Here is a 26,499-nt window from a genome sequence, read left to right as displayed (position 1 = left end):
GTAATCTGAATGCATATAAAGAAATAGAGTCCATGTGAAGGAAATTATATAATTAAATAGAAAAGGAAATAGACACATATATTTTATTTTATTTTCTTAATTGATTTAAAAGAAAATTGCAATAAAACCATAAATTTCAAATTGCATTATCAGGCTTGTAGTCAATAAAGTTATGACATATATAATAATAAAAGAACAAAGAAGGGGGATGGGAATGGAGCCACTTTGGAGAAAAGAAATGACACCAGACAGTAACTCAGATCCACTGGGGGAGCACTGGAAATAGCAAATATTTGGATTAATAGAAAAGAGTCTATAAATGCATTTTCTCCCTTTCTCCTCTTCATTCTTTTAAAAAAGACATAAATTATATAAAGTAAAAATTATAACACACTATCATTGGATTTACACCTTATATGGACATAATATGTATGACAGTAATAACCCAAAGGAGGAGAGAAGAAATAAAGCTTATTAGAGCAAAATATCTGTATTTTATAGAAATTAAGTTAGCATTAATCTGACAGAGATCACTGATAAATTAAGATGCAGAGACTTCCAGTTTCAGGTTCCGCTTGTAAGGAGCTCAGAAGTCATCACTCCATCCTGGCAACAGGTAAAAAGCTGAACAGACTGAAAACTCACAGCTCTTCTTGCATCCATAAAAAAGAGAAGGGAGGACACGGGGCAAACCACTGAGCCCAAGACTGGAAAGACAGACGGGCAGATGCAGGGTCGCTGTCCCTGCAGCAGAGTCACAGGCAGAAACCACTGAAGGAACCAACGCCAGGCAGGAAAACCTGAACTGCAGTTGATGAATGGCTGGAGGTTCAGTGCACACAAGTTTGAGAGTTAAAATCTCCAGGGGACCCATTAATGGGGAGTCATCACACTTTTCTGAAATACCCCTCCAGGAATCGACCTGCTTCCCAAAGTAAATTTCAGAGAAAAATCCCCTGTTGCTTCCAGTGCAAGAAGGGGAAAAGGAATCATTTTAAAATAGGCAAGAGCACTTTGTTCTCCTTAACAAGGTCTGGCCTTAGGGGAAAGTAGTTAACTACAGCCTAACCTGCTGAGATATCAGAGTCTAACTGACCAGTGGAAGGGGAATAACCCACCCCAGCCCACTCTAGCAATCCTCTTCTGCCTGAGGGATGAGAAAATAAATAAACAAAAATATTTGTGAAATTCACAGTCCAGAGGCACAGGATCACTAAAAGATGGAGACCTGAGCATCAGACTATAGACTGCTTCCTCTCTCCCTGAACTTCACCAGTTTATTACCAAAGGTCTATTCACAGCTGTTCTTATTACTCAGAATATTGTGTCTGCTTATTAAGACAAAATTACAAGGCATACCAAAAGGCAATAAAAATCACAATTTGAAGAGGGAGAGAGCAAGTATCAGAACCAGACATGGTGGGGATGTTCGAATTATCAGACTGGGAATATAATACAACTCTGATTAATATCCTAAGGGTTCTAATAGATAAAGGAGACTGCATGCAAGAACAGATGGGTAATGTAAGCAGAGAACCAAAAAGGATTGCTAGAGAAAAAAACCACTGCATCAGAAATGAAGAATGCCTTTGATGGGCTCATTAGTAGACTGGATATGGCTGGGGGAAGAATCTCTGAGCTAAAAGATATATCCTTGAAGATTAGAAAGCAAAGAAAAAAAAGACTGAAAAAAAGAAGAGAATATCTGGTAACTGTGTGACAATTACAAAATTGTAACATATAGATAATGGGAATGCCAGAAGTAGAAGAAATAGAGAAAGAAACAGAAGAAAGATCTGTGCAATCAATGAGGCAAAAAGAGTAAAAAGAAAAGGAAACCAAATTTGAAAATAAAAAGAAACTATCATATTGCAAACAACATAATTGCCTATGTAGCAAATCCTATAAAATCTGCAATTTAAAAACTCTGTAACTAATCAATGAGTGTGGCAAAGTTGCAAGACACAAGATCAAAAAATAAAATTGCATTGTTTCCATATATTAACAATCACAACTGAAATTAATATATATATATACATACACATACAATTTATAACATCAACAAATATGATATTTAGTGATAAATTTGACAAAAGATGTGCAAGACTTGAAGACTTATCCACTGAAAGACACAAAAAATTTCTGAGAGAGATTTCAGATCTAAATAAATGGAGAGTTATTGTGTTCATGGATTGGAAGACTCACATTAAGATGTAAATTCTCTCCAAATTGATCTATAGATTCAATGTAATCCCAATAAAAATTCCAGCAAAAATTTTTGTAGAAATTGACAAAAGGGCTCCAAGATATGTCTTAAAAAATCAGTTAACATATTAGCAAAAGATTTCAAAAGAAATAATAAGCTTGAGGAATTAACACTACTGATATTGTTTTTGTGAAGATACAGGTAATCAAGAAACTATAGTATTGATGTAAAGATAGACAAATATAACATTAGAACACAATAAAAGGTCTAGAAATAGACCCACACATATAAGTTGATTTTCAACAAAGCACCATAGCAATTCAATGAGGAAAGGATAATCTTGTCAACAAATCATGCTTGACCAGTTGGATAGCCATACTAAAAAATATAAGCCTTAACCCTTAGCTCATACCATGGAAAAAAATTAACTCCAAAAGGATCATAGACCTAAATGAGAGAGATAAACTATAAACTTTTAGAATGAAACATTGGGGGAAATCATAGATACCTTTGGTTTGGCAAAGATTTGTTAATTATGACATAAATGATATAACACATAAGATTTTAAAAATCAATACAAATTAAAAATAGAACTACCATATGATCCATCACTCCCACTTCTGTGTATATATTCAAAGGAATTAAAATCAGGATCGCAAAGATAATCTGCATTCCCATGTTCATTGCAGTGTTATTCACAAGAGCAGAGACATGGAAGCAGCCTAAACGTCCATTGACAGGTGAACAGATAAGGAAAATGTAGGACTTATAGGCAGGGGAATATTATTCAGCCTTAAAAAGGAAGGGAATCCCGCCATTTATGACAACATGGATGAACCTAGAGGATATTATGCTAAGTGAAATAAGCCAGACAAAGAAGCACAAATACTGCATGATCACCTTATATGCGGAATCTAAAATAGTCAAACTCGTAGAGACAGAGACGAGAATGGTAGTTATTAGGGGCTGTGGGAGAGGGAAATGGGGAGATGCTGGTCAAAGGGTACAAAGGTTCAGTTATATAAGATGAATAAATACTAAAGATCTACTCTATAGCATAGTGCCTATAGTTGACAATATTGTATTGTTTACTTAAAAAAATTGTTAGGAGAGTAGATCTTATGTTAAGGATTCCTATCAAAAAAATAAATAAATAAAAATTAAAAAGAGAGCAGGAGGAAACTTTGGAGGTGATGGATATGTTTATGACATTGATTATGGTGATGCTTTCATGAGTGTATGCCTATCTTCAAACTCATCAAGTTGCAAACAGTACATACATACAGCTTTTGTATGTCAATTGTACCTCAATAAAATGTTTTTTCTGTAATCTATATATTAGACTTCATATGTTTGCTCTTTAAAAGACACTGTTAGGAAAATAGAAAGAAAAGCCACAGTCTAGGAGAAAACCATTGCAAACAATTTACCTAACAAAAGACCTATACCTGGAATATATGAGAAAACTCTTACAACATAATAATAAGACAGACCATCAACTTTTTTTTAAATAGGCCAAAGATTTGAAAAGACATTTCACAGAAGAAAACCTATGTCTGGTAAAGAAGCACATGAAAAAATGCTCAGCTCCATTAGTTATAAAGGAAATGCAAATAAAAACAAGATACCACTACATACCTACTAAAATCACTAGAATAGAAATAACCATACAAGTACTGACAAAGTTTTAGAGCACCTGGAACTCTCATACACTGCTGATGGAATGAAAATGGTAGTCATTCAGAAAACAGTTTCACTGTTTCTTAAAAAGTTAAACATACACATACGATATAACCCAGTATTTCCACTCCTAGGTATTAACCCCCCAAAATAAAAGTTTATGCCTATTCAAATACTTATACAGGAATGTTCAAAATAGCTTGGAAAATAGTAATTGAAAATAACCCAAAAGTCCATCAACAGGTAAGCGAATAAACAAATTGTGGTATAGCTACACAGTGGAATATTCCTCAGTAATTAAAAGGAATAAACTACTGATAAATGCAACAACATAGATGAATCTCAAAATAAACATGCCAAAAGAAATCGGACAAGGGAATATATATATAAGATTCTGTACCCATAAAATTCTAGAAAATGCACACTAATCTATGCTAAGAGAAGGCAGACCTGTGATTGCCTAGGGCTCAGTAAAGGGTGGAGAATGTGATAGGAAGGTGTGCAGGCAGGAGTAAAAAGCACAAGGAATAGGGCCACAAAGGAACTTGGAGTTTGTGCATATGCTTATTATCTTGATTGTGGTTATGATTTCACATGTGTATGCTGTGTGAAAAATGATCAAATTGTACATTTTATTTTATTTTAATTTTTTATTGAAGTAACATTGATTTATAACACTGTATAAATTTTAGGTGTATGTCATTATATTTCGTCTTCTGTATAGAACATCATGTTCCCAACCAAATATCTAGTGGCCATCTGTCACCCCTCTGCCCTCCCGCTACTTCCTCCCTTCCTCACTGGTAACCACGAATCTAGTCTCCATGCTTACGTGTGTGTGTATATTTGTTTATCTTGTGCATATGAGTGAAATCATACGGTATTTGTCTTTCTCCATCTGATTTAATTAACTTAGCGTAGTATCCTCAAGGTTCATTGATGTTGTTGCAAATAACAAGATTTCACCTTTCTTATGGCTGAGTACTCCATTGTGTATATTCAGCACATCTTCTTTATCCATTCATCCATTGTGGGCACTTAGGTTATTGCCAAGTCTTGGTTATTGTGAATAATGCTGCAATGAACATAGGGGTGCATAGATCTTTTTGAATTAGTGTTTTCATGAATTTTGGATAAATAGCAACAAGTGGAATAGCTGGATTATATGGTAGTTCTATTTTTAATTTTTTGAGAAATCTCCATACTGTTTTCCATAGTGACTGCACCAGTTTACATTCCCACTAGCAGTGCATGAGGGTTCCCTTTCCTCCTCACGCTCTCCAATACTTATTTCCTGTATTTTTAATGATAGCCATTCTGACAGGTGTGAGGAAACATCATTGCGGTTTTAATTGGGTTGTTTGCTTTTGGTTGTTGAGTTATATAAGTTGTTTATATATTTTGCATATTAACCCATTATCAAATATATGATTTGCAAATATTATCTCCCAATCAGGCTGTCTTTTTGTTTTGTTGATGATTTCCTTTGCTCTACAGAAGCTTTTCTAGTCTGATGTAGTCCCATTTTTTTTTCTTTTGTTTCCCTTGCCTGAGAAGATATGGTATTCAAAATGATAAGACTGCTAACGCTGATGTCAGAGCGTGCACTACCTATATTTTCTACTGAGTTTTATGGTTTCAGGTCTTACATTAAAGTCTTTGGTGAGGTTTTAGTTAGTATCTCGGAGCTGTTGACCCCTGGTAATACTCCAGCCTCCCAGAGCCCAGGGAAAGCTGAGTGAAAAGGAAAGGTTTGAGAATTAGGAGGCCGAACTTGGGTAATCAACAGTCAACTAATATGTATAAAAATGAGCACCTTCATGAAAACATCATAAATATACACCAAAACTCTGCCATACACAAATTTCAAGTCTCAGTGTTAGATTTTGTAAAGTTGGTTCCCTCCCAGAATGGGAAACCTACAGACAAAATGCCTCCTTTTTCTCTCTCCCAACATCTTCTTTAGTTAACCTTCCTGCTATTAGTAATACAGCTTTTGTTCATGTTGGGATTTATTGCAGAGCAGCTGCTTTCGTTTCTGTCATATAGTTTTACTTTAGTATAAATTTTAATATGGAGATGCCAGAATGTGTCCCCACACTGGTCTAGGGCTCAGGAATCAGCACTTTTTTTAAAGCTCCCCAATTTATTCTAATGTGCAGCCAAGCGTGAGAACCACTGTCCTAGAATATTGTAAGAAGGCTGCTCCTCTGTCTGGCCTCCAGGGGGCAATTCTGCCCTTTCACATGACTGATGACAATGAGACCATGCTGACATTCCCTGGACTGGTGAGAGGCCTGAATTTAGGACTGAAAAGGATAGGGCTGAGAATTAGAAGCCTGGATAATATTGAGGTTATTGAAGGCAGAGTTTCTTAAAAATCCTCCTAAACTTTAGGAAATTCTGTAACCAATTGTTATCTTCTTTTACAAGTGCAATTTTTCCAAACCCTGTCTTATACCCAACCCTAGGCTTGTAAACCTCTTCATTCTGAGAAGCTCCCAATTCCACTGTCATTTCTTTGGACAGAATTCCCTTTATAAGAAGTTCACCCTTTATAACAAACTCCTCTCAGAAGAATGACTTGGCCAGAAGAAGTTGAATCCTTTTTCTGAACAGGTCACCCTAAGTTATATATGTACCCATTGGTATCAGCATCAACCTTGTCTCTTCGGGAATAACAATTTCAGCAACCAGGATCTCAAGGTTTCTGAAATATTTCTCAGATATTACAGATGTGTAGCTAAAGGCCATAGAGGTTTTGTGGTTTATATGTAAAGGTGTATCAGGGTAATGGTGAGTTCTAGGATTGGGAGGGCCTAGGTACACAGTTAGTCCAGGGAGCTCTGGCACTGTCATAGTGAAATTTCTGCTGCCTCCCTATCTGGTTAAGAACCAGTAGTGGACTCTGAGACAATGATTTTTTACAAACAAACCTGTTTAAAATCCTTAAAAAATAAAGTATAATTACAAAGAAATTAGAAAGAAATTATGCCAATTTAAAAAATGACAATGAATATGAAAAAATAATTTCCAAATTAAGAAATTAAAATAGCAATAAAAACATGAAAAGCATGGAATCTCAGTGATAAACATACATTAATATTACAAGGAAATATGTTTTTTTCTCTACAAATTGTTAAATAATTTTTAAGCATTAGACTTTCTGGTGCATCTAAGGATGTCACAAAACAAAAACTCTTAGAGTAATGCCATAGAAATATAAATTTGTACAAGCATTCTAGAGGGGAATTTGTTAATATACATAAATTATTTCACTCAACAATTCTACATCTAGAAATTTACCCTAAAGAAATAATCAGAAAATTGACCACAGCAAATCTCAACAAGTATCAAAGAATCAATATCACACAGATCATGTTCTTTTACTACAATGAACAAAGTTAAATAATATTAATAAAAAGCCAACTTTAAACACAAAGAAATGCATTCCTAAATAATTCATGGACAACAGAGGAAATCACAGTAGAATTGTTAAAATATTTACAAATGAACAATAATGAAAGGTCAACATTTTAACACTTGTGAGAGGAAGCTAAAGCAGTACACAGATAAAATATCAAAGCCTTAAAAACATAGTAAACATAATGATTCGATATCTGTATATATGGTGAAATGACCACCACGGTAAGTCTAGTCAATACCTGTCACCAAACATACTTACAAAGCTTATTCTTCTGATGAGAACTTCTAAAATTTACTCTTAGCAACTTTTCCTGAAAATACTATAATGTTGAATGTCAATTATACCTCAATATAAAATTATTATTATTTTTAAAATCCCATATATTAGAGATATATATATTAAAATGAAATGACTGAACATAATGAGCCAAATATTCAATCAAAAAGTTTTCAAAGGGACTAAGAATAAACATCAAAAGTAGGAGGAAGGGGCCGGCCTGGTTGCCCAACGGTTAAGTGCGCACGTTCTGCTTTGGCGGCCCAGGGTTCACCGTTTCAGATCCCGGGTGTGGACATGGCACCGCTTGGCACACCATGCTGTGGTAGGTGTCCCATATAAAGGAGAGGAAGATGGGTATGGATGTTAGCTTAGGGTCAGTCTTCCTAGCGAATAAAAGAGGAGGATTGGCAGCAGTTAGCTCAGGGCTAATGTTCCTAAAAAAAAAAAAAAAAAAAAAAAATAGTAGGATGAAGAAAATAGCAACAATAAGAGTTAAAATTATGGAGCTGGCCCGGTGGCACATTGGTTAAGTTCTCAGATTCCGCTTCCGCGGGCCAGGGTTTGCCGGTTTGGATCCCGGATGTGGACATGGCACTGTTTGGCAAGCCATGCTGTGGCAGACATGCCACGTGTAAAGTAGAGGAAGATGGGACACGGATGTTAGCTCAGGGCCGGTTTTCCTCAGCAAAAAGAGGAGGATTGGCAGCAGATGTTAGCTCAGGGTTAATCTTCCTAAAAAAAAAAAGAGTTAAAATTAATGAAATAGAGACAAGGAAGCGATGGAAAGGATCAATTTTAAATGGTCCTTTGAAAAGAATTAGTAAATGGACCAATCTCTCATGAGATTTGTCAAGGAAATAACGAAAGAAGATGCAAAAAATATTGTGTAAAAGAAGATAATGACCATATACACAGTACAAATTTAAATAATTACAAGAAAATGAAAGCAATAAATTCATACAAATACATTCAAAAGCTTGGACAAAAGGTAAAACTTTCTAAAAATTATAATCTAGCAAAACAGACAAGAAAAATTAGAAATTTTGAATTTACATGTAAATTGAAGAAATTTAAAACTCTATACATACGAGTAGTTTTACAGGCAAGTTACACCATCCCAAGACCAATAATTTCCATATTATACAAACCATGCCTAAGTCCTGAGAATAATAAAAACAGGAAAGCTACTTAACGCATTGCATGACACCAAGAGAGCGACAACAAAAACAAGGAAAAAACAGATGACAAATGAAAATTATAGACCAACATTACTTACAAAAAGCAATGACAGCTCATAAAAATATTATCCACCTAGCACTGAATGTTAAAAATTAATGTTATACACCGTGATCAATTAGGGTTTATCCCAGGAGTATAAGGAAGGTTTAATATCAGTGCAACACACCACATGAATACATTAACTCTAAAATTCTCTCACTAAATGGAGAAAAGTGATTTGGTCATGTTTAACACGTATTTATAATTAAAATCTCTTCGCAAACTAGAAAGAAGAGGGAACTTCTTTAAGCTGACAAAGGCAATCTTTGAATTTGTTTTTAAAGTGGATGTTAAAAGCATTTCCTCAAAAACTTGAAAAAGACAAAAATTTCCAATATTACCTTTTCTATTCTACATTGCACTAGAAGTCTTAACAAGTACAGTAAAATAATAAAAAATTTAGGGCTAGAAAGGAAAAAACACAACTATCATTGACGGCTGACTCCATTCTGGGGGAGAAAATGTGTGAAATGAGCCTAGAATACTCAGGTTATACCAGAAAACTAGGAAGCTATCAAAGATGACAAGGCCATGTCAAAAAAACTCAAGGGCCAACCTGAAGAGATTTCCTCTGATTAAAGATGGGACAATTCTTGCATCAATAAGATAATGAATCTAATAGATTGGAACACATCAAGTGTGGGTTCGTAAGAGAATTCTCCTCAGTTACTTTTGGAGATTTGTCCTATTTGCCTGGGGTTTACCTGGGACCATCCAGGTTTTAGCATTGAAAGCTTCAGGTCCTGGGAAACCCCTCCATCTCAGGCAAAAGGGATGGTGGTCACCCTACAGGGGACCAAGCTCATTATCTTGAAAACTGACAAATGCAAAGAATCATACACTTAACCTCAGAGAGTAATCAAATAATTGACAAGGAAAAATTATCTTTATAGCAATATTTCAGTTAATAAGTCAAGTAGAAATGATGTAATTAGAATATCATTTTGCAAACCAGCTCTCCACCAAACAATAGATCTAGTCTTTGCTTATCATCAGTCACTAACACCACACACACACACACACACACACACACACACACACAGACTAAAAGCCCACCTGACATTTTGAGTCTCCTGAATAAAGTGCGTGACACCATGGTGTCTGGGATTTGCTTCAAACTAATCAGGATTGGGGGAGGTATGTACATGTGAAGAGTGGTGGGGATGTTGATTAAGGAGATTGGCCATGAGCTGATAATTATGGAAGCTGGATGATGTGTACATGTTGTTCATTACACTATTCTCTCTTCTCTCGTAGATGTCTGAATTTTCCACAATAAACAACTTTAAAAGAACCTACTTAACATATAAATAAATCATCATAAATGCAAAGACTTACATTTACAATGTCCACTGAATCTTATTTAACATAGTCAAAACAGGAAACAAAGTCTAACAATGATGTTTCAACAACTTAAAAGTAGTATGAGGTTATAAAAATCACATTTTCACATACAATTGAATCACATGATAGCATATTCATATACATAATGTTTAAAAAAAGATTGTCAGTATGATCCCAATTCCTTTAAAATATGCATAGTTATGTTAAAAATACTGAAAGAAATACAACAAAATGTTAACAGAACTTATCTCTGGGAACTGATGTTATAGTTGGATTTTTATTATCTCCTTTATACATTTGGTCATTTCTACACTGAGCAAGTTTTCTTTCATAATTAAAATATATACTACATGCTACATATTTATTCGAGAGATGTAATAGACCTGGAGGAAGAGAGGCTGGAGGGCAAACAGAGCCAGCAGGTGACATGACTAAGCTTGTGTATGCAGAAACCCCATTTCCGGCTGTGCAGCAACAAGACCACAGGGCCACCCAGCTCCTCTGACACTACAAAAGCCTGTCAGGTGGCAGGCAGAACAAGAGCCATTTCACAAGGGAGAAGAGCCCCAAGGATGCAGCCCAGACGGCTTGCTCTCTTGTGCACAGTCTTGGCCTTCATCTGCTTTGGTAGGGAGCCCGCAAACCCTGAAGCGGGGGGCTGAGGGAGGAGGGTTGGGAAAGAACTTGTAATATGACTGGACTGTGCCTTTCTCCACCTTATTTACTGAGTCAAAATCTGAGGATATTTGCAACGGTTTTCTTGTGAGCAATGTCATCAGATATGTCATTTTTTCTTCTTTTCTACAGGTTCTAGCAATACTCAGAGCGTCTATCAAGCTGCAAATGTTATGTCTACACAAGTGGGAGAATCTGTGACCTTGGACTGCAAAATCACAGTCAGTTATACTTACTACAATATGTACTGGTATCGACAGCTTTCCAGTGGAGAGATGACTCACATCATTCGACTATATTCTGCAAATAGGAACTCAAGGGAAGGACGATATTCTGTGGTGTTTCAGAAACCAACCCTAATGCTCACCATCTCAGCCTTGACACCTGGAGACTCAGCTGTCTATTTCTGTGCTGTTGCACAAGCATCCCACAGTGAGGCTAGTGATGGGAAGAGCCTTACAAAAACCCCTAGGGCTCAGTACAAGCCAGCTGCTCCTCCAGGAGCATGGAAGAGAACAACCCACAGGACAGGAAGAGGGTAGACAAAAGGCATGGTGAGTGGCACTGATAGGTCTAGATAGGAAATTAATGAACATTCTAGCAACAATCATCTCACATTTGGTACCAAAGAAAGACTTGTGGTTACAAGACTCCAACCTCAAGAGCATTTCTTATCTCTGAATCTGGTGTCTAAGGGTGATAACATAGCCAATCAACAGGTGTATCTGTCATTTCTGCCTGCCCAACATCCATCTCCCCTTTTTGGTGACAATGCCTTGATTTTCCCTTGATGACCATGCCTCCCCTCCTCCTCCCCATGTTTGAGTTTGCATGAGGCCGACCCCACCCTTGGACCTCTGGCCAGTTAGCATTGTTCATCTTTCTGATCAACATGATTGGTTCAAGATTGGGTACTTGACCCAAGCCCACACGCCAAAACTTAATATAGAACTATTCGGAATGCTATTGGTGATGTAAGAGGCTAAGATGTAAATCCAGGGCTGCCAGTAGCCCTTTTCCCACCACAAGGGAAGAGCATGTTCCTGAAAAGAGAGAGTGAAATTCAGCTTCCTTAGCATTGTTTGAAGCCTTGACCCCTGCTGTGATTCGAGGAGCTCTATCTGGGATTTTAAGTTGTATACCCTAGTTGCCTTAGCTAGGATTCCTCCAGAAGCAGATAGGGGTTCAGGTGCAAGTAGTTTAGTTGAGACGTGATCCCAGGATGCATGGCAGGGGCACAGGAGAGAGAGAGACAGGAAAGGAAGCCAGCAAGCAAAGGGTGTATGTTATCAAGCCAGCTGCCACTGTGGGCACCTGGAGCTTAATCCTGCCAGGGAATCTCTGGGAACCAGCGTGAACGTTTGCTTCGTTATCCCACCTGAGGGCCAAGGGAGCTAAGGTATTGATCTCAAGATCCTGTGTGTCATTGGTCAAGGACATCTCCTGGGAAAGTTAGTTCCCCAGCACTTAGTGGGCTGTAGCAGTAATAGAAATCCCTTAGGCAAAGAAACTCAAGTGCTGACAGGAGGAAGTCTGCAGGGAGCACTGAAGTGAAATGAAGTACGAGGGGAGCTCGGTGTGACACCAACAATGCAACACAATTAATTTCTCTTTTTTCCTTTAGCTATTTTGAGTCAGGTTTTCTATCACTTGCAATCAAAAGAGACCTAACTAAAAACACTAATAGAAATAGCATTGGGTAAAAAGAAGTAACAAAACAAAATACTTAAAATTACTCTTTATTTTTGGCTTACTGCAGTTCAGAAAAGAAACAGTCCTTCAATTGTTCAGATTAGAAAAGCCATTCAGCTCTTTCCTCCCATATCACCGGGCATGGTAAGGATGAGGGACAAATTTAACACTTGTACCTGCATTACTTCACTGGGAATTTAGCTGTTAGCTGTTCTCTCCCCATTCAGACTCTTCTTGCTCAGGTTCACCCTGCTTAATGCACCCAGATTAGTCTCCCTAAAGTGTCCCTCCAGAGAATCTTGCCTGCTCAAACTCTGGATTCCCTGTGAGACTGTGGTTTTCCCAACTCCAAAATCCTGCTCCAGCTGTTTGCTTTTCCCGCAACATGTTTCCTCCCCATTTCTACCTTTGGAAGCTCATCATCTTTCAAAATCTATTTCACATCATTCTCTCCCTTGATGCTTTTGAGGAGCAATGAGTATGCCTAAATCCCCTACCTCCATTTCTAATTGCATTTTCCAATAAAAGGACCAGAGCTCCTTGGAGAAATGGCTGATTCCAGTGCTGGAGCAGGAAACAGGCAAGATAAGTCTGGAGTACCCTACAGAGCTCAAGAAAAAAGAAGGTGATGGGGCTATGTCAAAGGGACATAGGAGCCAACTGGAAAAGCTCCCTGTGACCAAAGCTGGAACAATTTGAGCAATAAAATAAATAAAGTAGTAGTATTCAGTAATTACCCAAAGTATAAAATAAATATCCATGAGTCACTGTTATAAATTATTGAATAAGGAAATGAGACAGAATAGACAAATATGCCATGTTGAAGTATTCTAAATAATTTATGTAGACCCTCCACACTCAAGGAAGTGGGGCATAAATCCACACTCCTTAAGTGTGGGCTGTGCATAGTGACTTCTTTCCAAAGAGAACGGTTTGAAAAGAGTGAAAAAATAGTAAGTTGACAGTGGAGAAATCTAACAAACACTACCTCAGCCAGGTGGTCACAGTCAACAGAGATAAGTCATGCTGATAACAAGTCCCTCTGGTATGATGTGATGAGAAATGGCACTTCACCTCCGTGGTCTTCCTCCCAAAAACCCATAACCCTAGTCTAATCATGAGGAAATTATCGGAGAAATCCCAATTGAGGGACATTCTACAAAATACTGACTAGTACTCCTCAAAACTGTCAAGGTCATCAAAAATAAATGTCTGAGAAATAGTCAGAGCCAAGAGGAGCCTAAGGAGACGTGGTGATGAAGTGTAATGTGGTGGGATCCCCAGGTGGGATTCTGCAGCAGAAAAAGGGTATTTGGTAAAATTTATGTAAATCTAATAAAATATGAACTTTAGTTAATAATAATGTATCAGTACTGGTTTATTAATTGTGGCAAATGTATTATTGTAAGATAATAAGAAGGGAAACTATGTGTACTATTGTCACAACTTTTCTGTAAATCCCAAACTATTCTCAAATAAAAAGTTTATTTTAAAAACTTATAAAACTGTAGGTTTCACATGACCTCACCTTTGTGGAGGGAGAATTATGACTTTTGTGTATAGCCATATCATTATATATACAGTTATGTGCCACTTTCTGATGGGGATACATTCTAAGAAATGCGTCATTAGGCAATTTTGTCATGTTGTGAACATCATAGAGTGTGCTTACATAAACCTAGACGGCATAGCCTACTCCACACCTAGGCTGTATGGCACTAATCTTATGGGACCACCGTCGTCTACGTATTGTGTCATTGACGGAAACGTCGTGCATGACGTTATAACAAAAAGAGTCTGGAAATGTACTGTCCAATACACAGCCATTATCTACATGCAGCTAATGAACACTTAGATTGTACCCAGTCCAAATTGAGATGTGCCGTAAGTGTAAAATATACAACAGGTTTCAAAGACTTAGTATGAAGAAAACAATGTTAATGATCTCATTAATTTTTTTTTTCATATTGGCTATATGTTGAAATGACTTGGGGGATTATTGGGTTAAATAAAACACTATTAAAATTCATTTTATATATTTATTCTTTCTTTTAATGTGGCTACTAAAAAATTTAAAATTATTTATGTAGCTCACATTGTATTTCGATTGATAGCAGTGGTCTAAAAAGATAGACATGAAATGTTAAGCATAGTTATTTCTGGTATTGAAATTCAGAATAATATTTTTAGCTGTCTTTTTTTCTAATTTTTCTTCAATAAATTTATGTTCCTTGTATGTAAAAATGTAATAAAAAGGTATAAGAACTACTGCTGTGAAATGTCACATTGAAAGACGAAAGCATCAAGCAGAAATGTCAAACCATAGTGTCTCTTTATTGACTAATTATTCATTCATTCACTCATTTTAATAAATATATATGTATATAAAGCTTACCATGTGCAAGACACTGGCACGGTTGCCAGGAATACAAGCACAAAAAAGATGAGATTATTTCCTTCAAGGAGCTCACAGACTCATTGGGAATTTAGGCTCATAGATAAAAATAAGAACACAATGTGGTCAGTGATACAAGGATGATTTCTATACAGTCAACTTTTGTCTCCTTACTGCTTTAAAGCTGCTGTTTTCTGGCTCCAACGTCAGTCTACTTCTCTGCTCACATCATGATTGCAACTAATACCTATATGGTAATGATTATTCTGCCCGTAACCTTGATTCTGTTCCAGATCTATATATATCCAACGTCCCTTTGGTCAGATGACCTGTGGGCAACCAAAACTGTAGAAGCCTAAAACCCATCATCACCTCACCTCCCCTACTCCAAGCTCTTCTACTTCTGTATTTTTGTCTTAGTTAAAGATACCACCTTGCTTCATGGCTCTGTGTAAAGGGCAAATTTAGTTATTTTACTTCACTTCTCAATATTCTTCAGACTTGACATGACACAAGCCCACATTTGAAGTACAATAAGCTACCGATCCAACCTCATCTCCTGACACATCTCTCATCAGCATTGACCTTCTAGAAATACCAAACTACTAAACTCAGATAATATCATGAGTTATCACCCCTCTTGCCTTCATTCTTCCCTTTGCCCTTCCCTTTGCTTGGAGTTTCCAACCTCATCACCACCTCCTCCTCATAATTCCTTGCCATCTCCTCTCTGCAGTCTTCCTTGATTTTTCAGGCAAATTTAAGGTCTCTGTTCTCTGGCTCCCTTGGAACTTTGCACACACCTCCAGAATAGCAATTGTCTCTTTGTCTTACAATGCCTGCCTCCTCTAGGATACTCTTCCTCATGGACAAAGATTATGTTTTATTCACCTTCATATCCCAGCGCTACACAGAACATGACAAATAGAAGACTCTCTAGTTTACTGAATATTTCCTATCTTTCCTCACCTTTCTACTTTATTGTGGTCACACTTACCCCCTAAAATAGTCTAGATGTTCCTTGAATGTCCCAAACAGGCTTCCACCCCTGGGTATTTATACTTAAGTATTCTTGGTCCAGATGGCTCCCTTCATCACATCGTTCAGGTCACTGCTCAAATGCCACCTCATCGAGAGGGCTTTCCTTCAATCCTACATAAGATAGTACTCACCCAACCCATCTCTCTTTCCCCTTACTCAGTCTCATTTTTCTCAAGGTGATTGCCACGAGCAGACATTACATTATATATTTGTTGGTGTATTTCTTGTCCATCTATCCACCAGCAGCTAAGCATCCAGAAGCCCAGGGCTTTGTCTGAATTATTCAACAAATGAAATAAAGATATGGTGCATGTATAAACAAATAAATGATTTTAATTATCACCTACTTGTGATACTGTCTCTCTGACTTTCATTTCCCCTTCTGCTTTTATTCTCATCAAGTCATAAATCTGGGACAAAAAAGAAGATTAAGGCACAAAACTCTAAGAATTGTCAAGTATAGTAAAGCTGAGTAAGCAATAATATTCCACTTAAAAAGGAGCAACAGTTCAACTAAGTGTATATTACATTTGTTTCAAGAACCTGTTTTAACTTCTAATTCACATATTAACCAAATATTTATAACACATTCATCATGAGTTCTTTTCAAAAAACCTGTCTCTTATTCTATCACTGTGTATGGTTTACATTATAGTTTCTGAAACTTACTTCAGTATATCCTCATACACAATTCTTTGAGATAAGTAAGTCTTATGATGAAGGAGTTGGTTACCATATTAAGGATCACTAGGTTGTGAAAATTTTGAGGTAGGAAAGTATTTCATCATTTTATTGTTAATACAACTATGTACAGAAGCCCTTTATCAATGTATCTATTTCACCTCAGAGAGCTATAATACACACATTGTCCATCAGTACCAGGACATTATTTCTCACTTCTGGGATTCCCAGCCTGCTCTTAGCTTCAGTGTTAGTATGAATATTTCACAGGTAGATGGTAAAAACTTTGAGGATAGGCATGATGACTTCTATGTTTCTTCTACTTACATTAAGGCTCTGCACATACCATAAATACTTATTATGATATTTGAATCTAGACTGACTCTGTGATTGCCTGTACCCAGTAGAATGTAGTAGAAGTGAGGTTGTGTGACCTCTGGCACTCTGTCAGAGCAGCTTTGCAGTTTCTCTCTTAGTCTCTTGGAATATTCACTCTCAGGGAAGGCAACTGCCCTGTAAGCTTTTTTACTACTCTTCCACCATGCTGTGAGGAAGCATAGGCAAGCCAATGGAGAAAGAGATGCCTAGTCAACTCTCAGCTGTGCCAGCCACCCCATCCCAAGCTCCATTATGTGAGTGAAGAAGCCATAGAGGATGTCATGCCCAAATTAGACTTCAGATGACTTTGTCCAGCTAAGATCTGATGTAAACACATGAGAAATTCTGAGCAAGAACCACACAGCTGAGCCCACTAAACCCACAGCACTTTAAGACATGATAATAAAGTCTTGATTTAAACCACCTAAGTTGGGGGTGGCTTGTTACACAGCAGCTGTAACTTATAGTTTTACAGGATCCTTGTTGTGTTCCCTGGCAAGAGAGCATCTATTTGAGGCACCAGGAGCTCCAATCCTGCAGAGTCTAAAGCTGTGAGAACAGGAAGTACAAAATCCCTCAATGGTTATGGGGAATGAAAGTAAATGAGGCAACTCTTGCTTCCCAGACCCCCACTATTGGGGGCATGGAGATGTTAATGCATATACTGCATTTAAAAAGATAGCACCCCATCTTTGCCTTTGGTTGTCATTTCAGCTTTAGTAGGCCATTCCAGCACTCTATGAAGTTGGCTGTTTCCAGAAAGTGTGGTATCTGATTCAACAATGGTCAGAGGCCCTGTAACTCCAGCACCTCCTTTGCTCTGAACCGAACCCCTCTTTTGGGTGCTATGTTGTATGGGATTCTATGTTTATGGACCAGAATTTCCATAAGGGCATGGACAATAATGCTGCCTGAGGCTCTGCAGGCAGAAAAGACAAACCCATACCGGGAATGGGTATCTAAGCCTATAACAATGAACCACTGACCCTTTCAAGATGGAAGGAGTTCTATGCAGTTTATTTGTCCCAAGGTGGCTGGTGATATACTGGGGGGATAGTGTCATATCAAGATTAAGCATTGATATCTGTTGCTGGGAGATTAGAAAATCAGAGCAGTAGCGGTTGTATCAGCCTTGGTAAGTAAGAGTTCACGCTGTTGGACACATACACAGCCTCCATAGCCATTCATGGCGTAGACATCCAATGCATATGCTTATCATGCCAGTTCCAGTGGGATGGTGAGGAAGGCCAGCTAGCATCAATTGGTGGAGTCATTTTGTCTACTTGGCTATTCATTTCTGATGTCATTTTACTACTTACTTATTTTGTGCCACTTCCATGGTGGATGTTTTCTGGTGGATGTTAAGACATGATATAAAAATTTTCACATTCATCGTTCACTCCCATACGTCCATTCACATGCCTGCACTCCAGACATCCTTGACTTTAATCTTCCAACTCTTTTCTTTCCAGGTCCGTGACCAGCCAGTCACTTGTCAATGTTCAAGAATATATATATATATATATATATGTTCTTAGCTCAGGCCACTTCTCTTTCCATACTAGATGTGTATTATCAGTGCACTGATCACAGCTCCACACATTGGGAAGATTTTCTCTCTCCACTGTCTCTCAAGGCCACCTTTAAATATGGTGCTGTAATACACTTGCTGTACATTTTTGGCTTGAACACATGTACCAAGCAAGTTTATCTATAAATCAAGCTAGGGCTTTTTCTTCCTCCTTCAGCTAGTCATATGTCCTGCCCAATACGACCATAGATGAAAGATGTGGGAGAGGCACTGGGGCAATTGTGGTGCATGCCTTGGAGGGTCTAGGCTAACTGATCATGTCATTTACTTATGAACTTTCGTTGAGGTTGAGTTCAATTTCAGGTGCATTATTTCCATTTTACAATAGGCTAGTGCTAGGCTCACTCAATTTTATGACTCAGCAGGTCCAAAAGCCAAGCTCATAACAGTTCAGAGTAAAAATCCACAGAGGCACCCATCCAGCTATCTCCATCCTGTGTTTCAGGGTTCCAGATTTTCCCAACCAGGGTCCTCTTACCATAGCATAACAGATCTTCTTTGGCTGAGCATTTAAACCTATCTGAGGCTGTGAGACTCTATCAAATCCTGTCTTCTCCACTGTGTCTGCCCTTCCTCTGTAGGAGATAAGGAACATTTAGTAAGCTATCAAAGAAGCCCTTTGACTCAGTTTCTCATTAGTCTTTTTCAGGGTTTTAATACAATTTAGCAATAACCAGTGGACTTGTTCTCCTTGTAGGCATTGTTCACTCCATATTTTTCTAATGTCTGAATCATTGCACCTGCAAGGGAATTCACTCCCACCAGGTCTTCCTCACCACCATAACCATCAGGGAAATCTTCAGCCAATGGGCCTCCACCTTGTGCTAGGCACTGTTCATGATCCAAATATCACAATGATTGAAGTCTCCTTTGCCTGTGGAGTGGTCAGTCAGTTCCAAGCCCCATCTGTTTTCTCTAACAATTCTTGATACTAACTATATTAGTTTGATTCCTCCAAAAACATATGCCAAGACAGAATTACACATGCAAGAGGTTTATTGGAGGAAACACCTCTTAAAAATAAAGGGACAGGATCTGGAATAGACAGGGAGGACCTTCAGACTGTGATACAGGTCTGACTCCTACAAAAAAGGGAGGAGCAAGAAAGGAGTATTGAACACAAAGAATCTCAGTCTGCAGCATGGTTCTAGGAAAGTTTCCACCAGGCTGATGGGGAGTATGCATTCCAAAGTTGCCCATTAGAGGAGTCCTGCATCCTTCAGGAAAGGACTAGCATGAGTAACCCTAGCACTCAATCATTGGCTGGGAGGATCTTGAACTTTGATGTCCCAGTGTAAATGCAATAGTAGATCCAAAGGGATGATATATGAAGTTATACATGATACTTTGTTCCCCATGTAGGTTCTCTTGAAGGAGACCTGAGTGACACACTTCCATGGATGCCACAAATGGCACATCAGGAGTACAATCATAGTCTCTGCTCTTGGCAGATTGAACATACAATAGGGGCTGGAGCCAGATAGGCCTTGATAAATGGAATTCCATGTTTTTGAGCCCACACATAATCATTTTCCATGACACTTAGCGTCTCATTCCACTGAACAATGACAAGGGTGTTTGGTAAAAGAGGTTTACATCTATAAAACAGATAATTCTGTCCTAAATACTAAGATTCTCTTCTGCTAAGGCTGCCTTTTGCTCAGAATTCACATGGGACACAAATATTTTTACACTCTACAACCATTCTGAGACCACTATCCATACACTTCTTCCTCAGATTTCTATCTCACCAGCTATCCAATTGCATTCAATAAAAGTAAGATTTCCTTTCACCTCTGTCCTTCAAGCCCACCCATGAGTGGGATTATAGTATTACAGATGTCCACTTTTGGGTGGTGCTAGCATATTGTGAAGAACAGTCTACAAACCAGGCCTAATATCTTTTCCTCAGTCAACTTGTCATAAGAAATTCTTGATGAGGCCATAGGTGAAAGCTGAAAAAGATGAGACAGTGTAGCGGAATTAGGAGCCATGGTAATCTGAGCCACTTACTAATGCCATTGACATATGTCTTCAAAAAATGCTCATGCCTGACCTTATACATACCACTCCTACTCCTATGCATACCCAGATTTATGGTTTTGTAGGTCAAGCAACATCCACTTTATTATGGGCATTTCAGGTCACATGGTAACTTAGTGGTCCATGGTCAAATACTTATAAGTCCCAGTAAAATACTAATAAGGCCCAGTAAAAAGTCAAGAGCCGTTTCTCAAAAGGAGCATAACTGCAGAGTACGGAAAGACTGCTCCCAGATCCTAAAGATCTGCTCTGTAATCCACCTATGAGGCTCGACTCCCAAAGGTTCAATAGACGCATTAAGCGCCACTGAATCGGCTGTGTCATACAACCAAAGAGGAGGGCAGCTTTCATAGCAGCCTGGACCTGTTGCAGAACTTTCACTTTTTCAGGCCCTATTCAAAATTGGAAGTCTTTTAGACTAATCAGTAGATTGGTCTAGGCTATAACAACACACCCGGATAAGGCATAAGTTGCCTCCAAAATCCAGTGAGGCATACTTGGCATTGTGACTCTTTCTTAATGGTGGGAGGGACCAGATGTAGCAACTTGACCTCCATCTCAGAAGAGATATCTCAACTTGTCCCAGACCAGGGAAACACAAGAAAGGTCATTGAAGGAGTAAACCCCTAAACTTTTCAGAGATTTATTTCTCATTCTCTGGTACATATGGTCTTACAAAGTTGTCTAAACTAGTTGCTATTTCGTGCTCCCCTGAGCCATTCAGGTAGTGGATCCATATGATGTCTTGTAGAATGGAGAGGCAATCAATTTTCTGTGGAATAGAATAGGACAGGACTGGAGAGCTGATATATCCCTGAGGTGAAACAATGAAGGTATATTTCTGGCCCTTAAAGATGAAAAAAAAAAAGCATCAGGTAGTCTCTGCTAACAGGTATATAGAGGGAAAAATGACTTTCCATATCAATACCCAAATCAAATGTCAAGGAATTTGCTGAATTACTCCAGCAATGAAACTGTATCTGAAACAGCAGCTGCAATTGTACTCACCATCTGATTCTTCACAATAATCCTTTGTCATTCTTAAAAAGCCATGTATTTTATTGTTTTATTTATTTATATGATTATTATATAATTATGAGAAACGATAAAAATTATATTAAGAAGAATTTGGAAATATGATGTGAACTATTATGTCAATGAATATAAATTTGATTTTTCAGGTTTTGTGAAAATTTGACACAAAATTTCCTTATGCCACACAGGCAATTTATAATCAAATTTTTAGTTTTTTGAACTGAAGATAGGATTTTATTTTATTGCAGTAATATTCATTTGTAACATTATATAAATTTCAGATATACATCGCATTATATTTCGAATTCTGTGTAGAGTACATCATGTTCACTACCCAAGACTAATTACAAGCCCTCCCCACATACATGCACCTAATCACACCTTTTGTCCTCCTCCCTCCCGCTCTGGTAACCACCAATCCAATCTCTATTACTATGTGTTTCTTTGCCGTTGTTTTTATCTTCTATTTATTGAGAGAGATCATATGGTATTTGACTTTCTCCCCCTGACTTATTTCACTCAGCATCATACCCTCAAGGTCTGTCCATGTTGTCGCAAATGGCCACACTTCATCATTTCTTATGGCTGAGTAGTATTCCATTGTGTGTATATACCACATCTTCTTTACCCATTCATCCCTTGATGTGCACTTAGGTTGCATCCAAGTCTTGTCTATTGTGAATAATGCTGCAATGAACATAACAGTGCACGTATCTTTATGCCTTTGTGTTTTCAAGTTATTTGGATAAATAACCAGCAGTGAAATAGCTGGATCATATGGTAGATCTATTCCTAATTTCCTGAGGAAACTCCATACTGTTTTCCATAGTGGCTGCATAAGTTTGCACTCTCACCAGCAGTGTATGAGGGTTCCCTTCTCTCTACAACCTCTCCAACACTTATTGTTTTCTGTCTTGTTAATTATAGCCATTTTGATGGGAGTGATGTGATAGTTCATTGAAGTTTTGATTTGCATTTCCTTGACAGTTAATGACGTTGAATATCTTTTCATATGCTTGTTGGCCATCTATATACCTTCTTTGGAAAATCTCTGTTCAGATCTTTTGCCCATTTTTTAATTGGGTTCTTAGTTTTTATGTTGTTGAGATGTATGAGTTCTTTGTATATTTTGAATATTAACCCTTTATCTGATATATGGTTTGCAAATATCTCCTCCCAGTTGTTAGGTTGTCTTTTCATTTTGTTGATGGCTTCATTTGCTGTGCAGAAGCTTTTTAGTTTGATGTAGTCCCATTTGTTTATTTTTTCAGATTGTTTCCCTCGACCAGTCAGACATAGTATTTGAAAAAATACTCCTAAGACTGATGTCGAAGAGAATAATTGCTATGTTTTCTTCTAGAAGTTTCATGGTTTCAGGTCTTACATTCCAGTCTTTAATCCATTTTGAGTTGATTTTTGTCCATGGTGTAAGATAACGGTCTACTTTCATTCTTTGCACGTGGGTGTCCACTCTTCCCAGCACCATTTATTGAAGATACTCTCCTTTCTCCATTGCATGTTCTTGGCTCCCTTGTCGAAAATTAATTGTCCATGTATGTGTGAGTTTATTTCCGTGCACTCAATTCTGTTCCATTGATCTGTGTGTCCGTTTTTGTGTCAGTGCCATGCTGTTTTGGTTACCATAGCTTTGTAGTATATTTTGAAATCAAGGAATGTGATACCTCCAGCTTTGTTCTTTTTTCTCAAGATTCTTTTGGTTATTCTGGATCTTTTGTTGTTCCATATAAATTTTAGGGTTCTTTGATCTATTTCTGTGAAAAATGTTGTTGGAACTTGGAGAGGGATTGAATTGAATCTATAGATTGCTTTAGGACGTATGAACATTTTAACTATGTTAATTCTTCTACTCCAAGAGCACAGACTAATTTCTTTCAACAATATTTTACAGTTTTCAGTGTACAGATCTTTCACCTCTTTGGTTAAGTTTATTCCTAGGTATTTTATTCTTTTTTGTTGCAATTGTAAATAGGATAATATTCTTAATTTTTCTTTCTGCTACTTCGTTTTTAATGTATAGAAACACAACTGATTTTTTGATATTCATTTTGTATCCTGCAACTTGACTGTATTCATTTATTATTTCTAAAAGGTTTTTAGTGGATTCTTTTTTTTTTTTTTTTTTTTGGAGGAAGATTAGCCCCCAGCTAACTACTGCCAGTCCTCCTCTTTTTGCTGAGGAAGCCTGGCTCTGAGCTAACATCCGTGCCCATCTTCCTCTAGTCTATACGTGGGACGCCTACCACAGCATGGCTGCCAAGCAGTGCCATGTCTGCACCCGGGATCCGAACCAGCAAACCCCGGGCCGCCGAGAAGCGGAACGTGTGAACTTAACCGCTGCGCCACCGGGCCGGCCCCTTTAGTGGATTCTTTAGGGTCTTCCAAACATAAAATTATACCATCTTCAAATAGTGACAGTTTCACTTCTTCCTTTCCAAATTGGATCCCTTTTATTTCTTTTTTTTTGCCTGATCGCTCTGGCTAGGACTTCGAACACCATGTTAAATAAGAGTGGTGAAATAAAATATCTTTGTCTGGTTCCTGTTCTTAGAGGGATAGATTTCAGTATTTATGCATTGATAATGATATTAGCTGTGTGTTTGTCATATATGGCCTTTATTATGTTCAGGTATTTTCCTTCTAAACCCATTTTATTTAGAGTTTTTAACATAAATGGATACTGTATGTTGTCAAATGCTTTCTCTGCATCTCTTGAGAGATTATGTGATTTTTACTTTTCATTTTGTTAATGTGGTGCATCACATTGATTGTTGATTGATTTGTGGATATGGAACCATCCCTACATCCTTGGAGTGAATCCCATTTGATCATGATGCATGATCCTTTTAATGTATTGTGTTTGATTTACTAGTATTTTGTTGAAGATTTTTCATCGATGTTCATCAGCTATATTGGCCTGAAATTCTCTTTTTCTGTGTTATCCTTGTTTGGTTTTGGTATCAGGATAATGGGGGTTTCATAGAATGAGTTGGGAAGCTTCCTCTCCTCTTCAATTTCTTGTAAGAGTTTGAGAAGGATAGGTATTAAGTCTTCTTTGAATGTTCGGTAGAATTCACCAGGGAAGTCATCTGGTCCAGGACTTTTATCTTTTTGGAGGCTTTTGATTACTGTTTTGATCTCCTTACTGGTGATTGGTCTATTCAAATTATCTATTTCTTCTTGATTCAGTTTTGGAAGGTTGTATGATTCTAAGAATTTATCCATTTCTGCTAGATTATCCCATTTGTTGGCATATAGCTTTTCATAATATTCTCTTACAATCTTTTGCATTTCTGAGGTGTCCATTGTAATTTCTCCTCTTTCATTTCTGATTTTATTTATTTGAGGCCTCTCTTTTTTTCTTTTGGTGAGTGTAGCTAAAAGTTTATCAATTTTGTTTGTCTTTTCAAAGAACCAGCTCTTAGTTTCATTGCTTTTTTCTATTGTATTTTAGTTACTATTTCATTTATTTCTGCTCTGATTTTTATTATCCCCTTCCTTCTGCTGATTTTGGGCTTTGTTTGTTCTTCTTTTTCCAGTTCTTTTAGGTGCACTGTTAGATTGTTTATTTGGGATTTTTCTTATTTGTTGAAGTAGGCCTGAATTGCTATAAACTTCCCTCTTAGAACTGCTTTTGCCATATCTCATAGATTTTGGCATGTTATGTTTTAATTTCCATTTGTCTCCAGGTATTTTTTGATTTCTCCTTTGATTTCTTCATTGACCCATCGTTGTTCAGTTGCATTTTGTTTAATCTCCACATATTTGTGGCTTTTCAGATTTTCTTCCTGTAATTGATTTCCAGTTTCATACTTTTGTGGTCTGAAAAGATGCATGGTATTATTTCAATCTTAAATTTATTGAGACTTGTTTTGTGGCCTAATATGTGATCAATCCTGGAGAATGTTCCCTAAGCATTTAAAAGAATGTGTAGTCTGTGGTTTTTGGATGGAATGTTCTGTATATATCTACTAAGTCCATCCGGTCTACTGTGTTGTTTAAGGCCAATATTCCCTTACTGATCTTCTGTTTTGATGATCTATCCATTGGTGTAAGTGGAGTGTTAAAGTGCATCACTATTTTTGTGTTACTGTTTATTTTTCCCTTTACGTCTGTTAATAATTGCTTTACATATTTAGGTGCTCCTATGTTGGAGGTTTAGATATTTATAAGTGGTATATCCTCTTGTTGGATTGTTCCCTTTATCATTATGTAGTGCCCTTGTCTCTTGTTACAGTTTTTGCTTTAAAGTCTATTTTGTCTGATATAAATATTGCTACTCCAACTTTATTTTCTCTGTCATTTGCATGAAATATCTTTTTCTATCCCTTCACTTTCAGTTTGTGTGTGTCTTTAGGTCTGAAGTGCATCTCTTGTAGGCAGCATATTTGTGGATCTTGTTTTTCTATCCTGTTGCCCCCCCTATGCTTTTTGATCTGAGCATTTTGTCCATTGACATTTAAAGTAACTATTGATAAATGTGTAATTATTGCCATTTTGTTACCTTTTTCCTATGTGTTTCTTCTCTGTTTCTTTCTTCTTTTCTTGCTCTCTTCCCTTGTGGTTTGATGGATTTTTTTTAGTAATAAGTTTGATTTCCTTTGTCTTACTTATTTGTTTATTTACTATACGTTTCTGGTTTGTGATTACCATAAGGCTCACATATACTATTCTACATACATAGTCCCAAAATCCATGAACCTAGAAATTATTCCAATACCCTAGATATCTTACCT

The 26,499-nt window shown here is 37.4% G+C and overlaps 1 protein-coding gene across 1 annotated transcript in view; it reads left to right on the top strand.

Moving 5' to 3' along the window:
- The first annotated feature begins 10,764 nt into the window (after positions 1-10,764).
- Positions 10,765-26,499, top strand: part of LOC124235050 (T cell receptor alpha chain MC.7.G5-like) — a 25,566-nt gene continuing 9,831 nt past the window's right edge. The window contains exons 1-2 of the mRNA XM_046652708.1: positions 10,765-10,841; positions 11,022-11,321. Of these exons, the coding sequence (XP_046508664.1) occupies positions 10,787-10,841; positions 11,022-11,321 (355 nt within the window). The 5' untranslated portion in view covers positions 10,765-10,786. The remainder of the gene's footprint in view (positions 10,842-11,021; positions 11,322-26,499) is intronic.

This window comes from Equus quagga, chromosome 2 (assembly GCF_021613505.1).
Source record: "Equus quagga isolate Etosha38 chromosome 2, UCLA_HA_Equagga_1.0, whole genome shotgun sequence".
NCBI classification, from domain to species: Eukaryota; Metazoa; Chordata; class Mammalia; order Perissodactyla; family Equidae; genus Equus; species Equus quagga.
The sequence above is the reverse complement of the archived record's forward strand: the minus strand, read 5'-3'. Positions and strand labels throughout refer to the sequence as shown.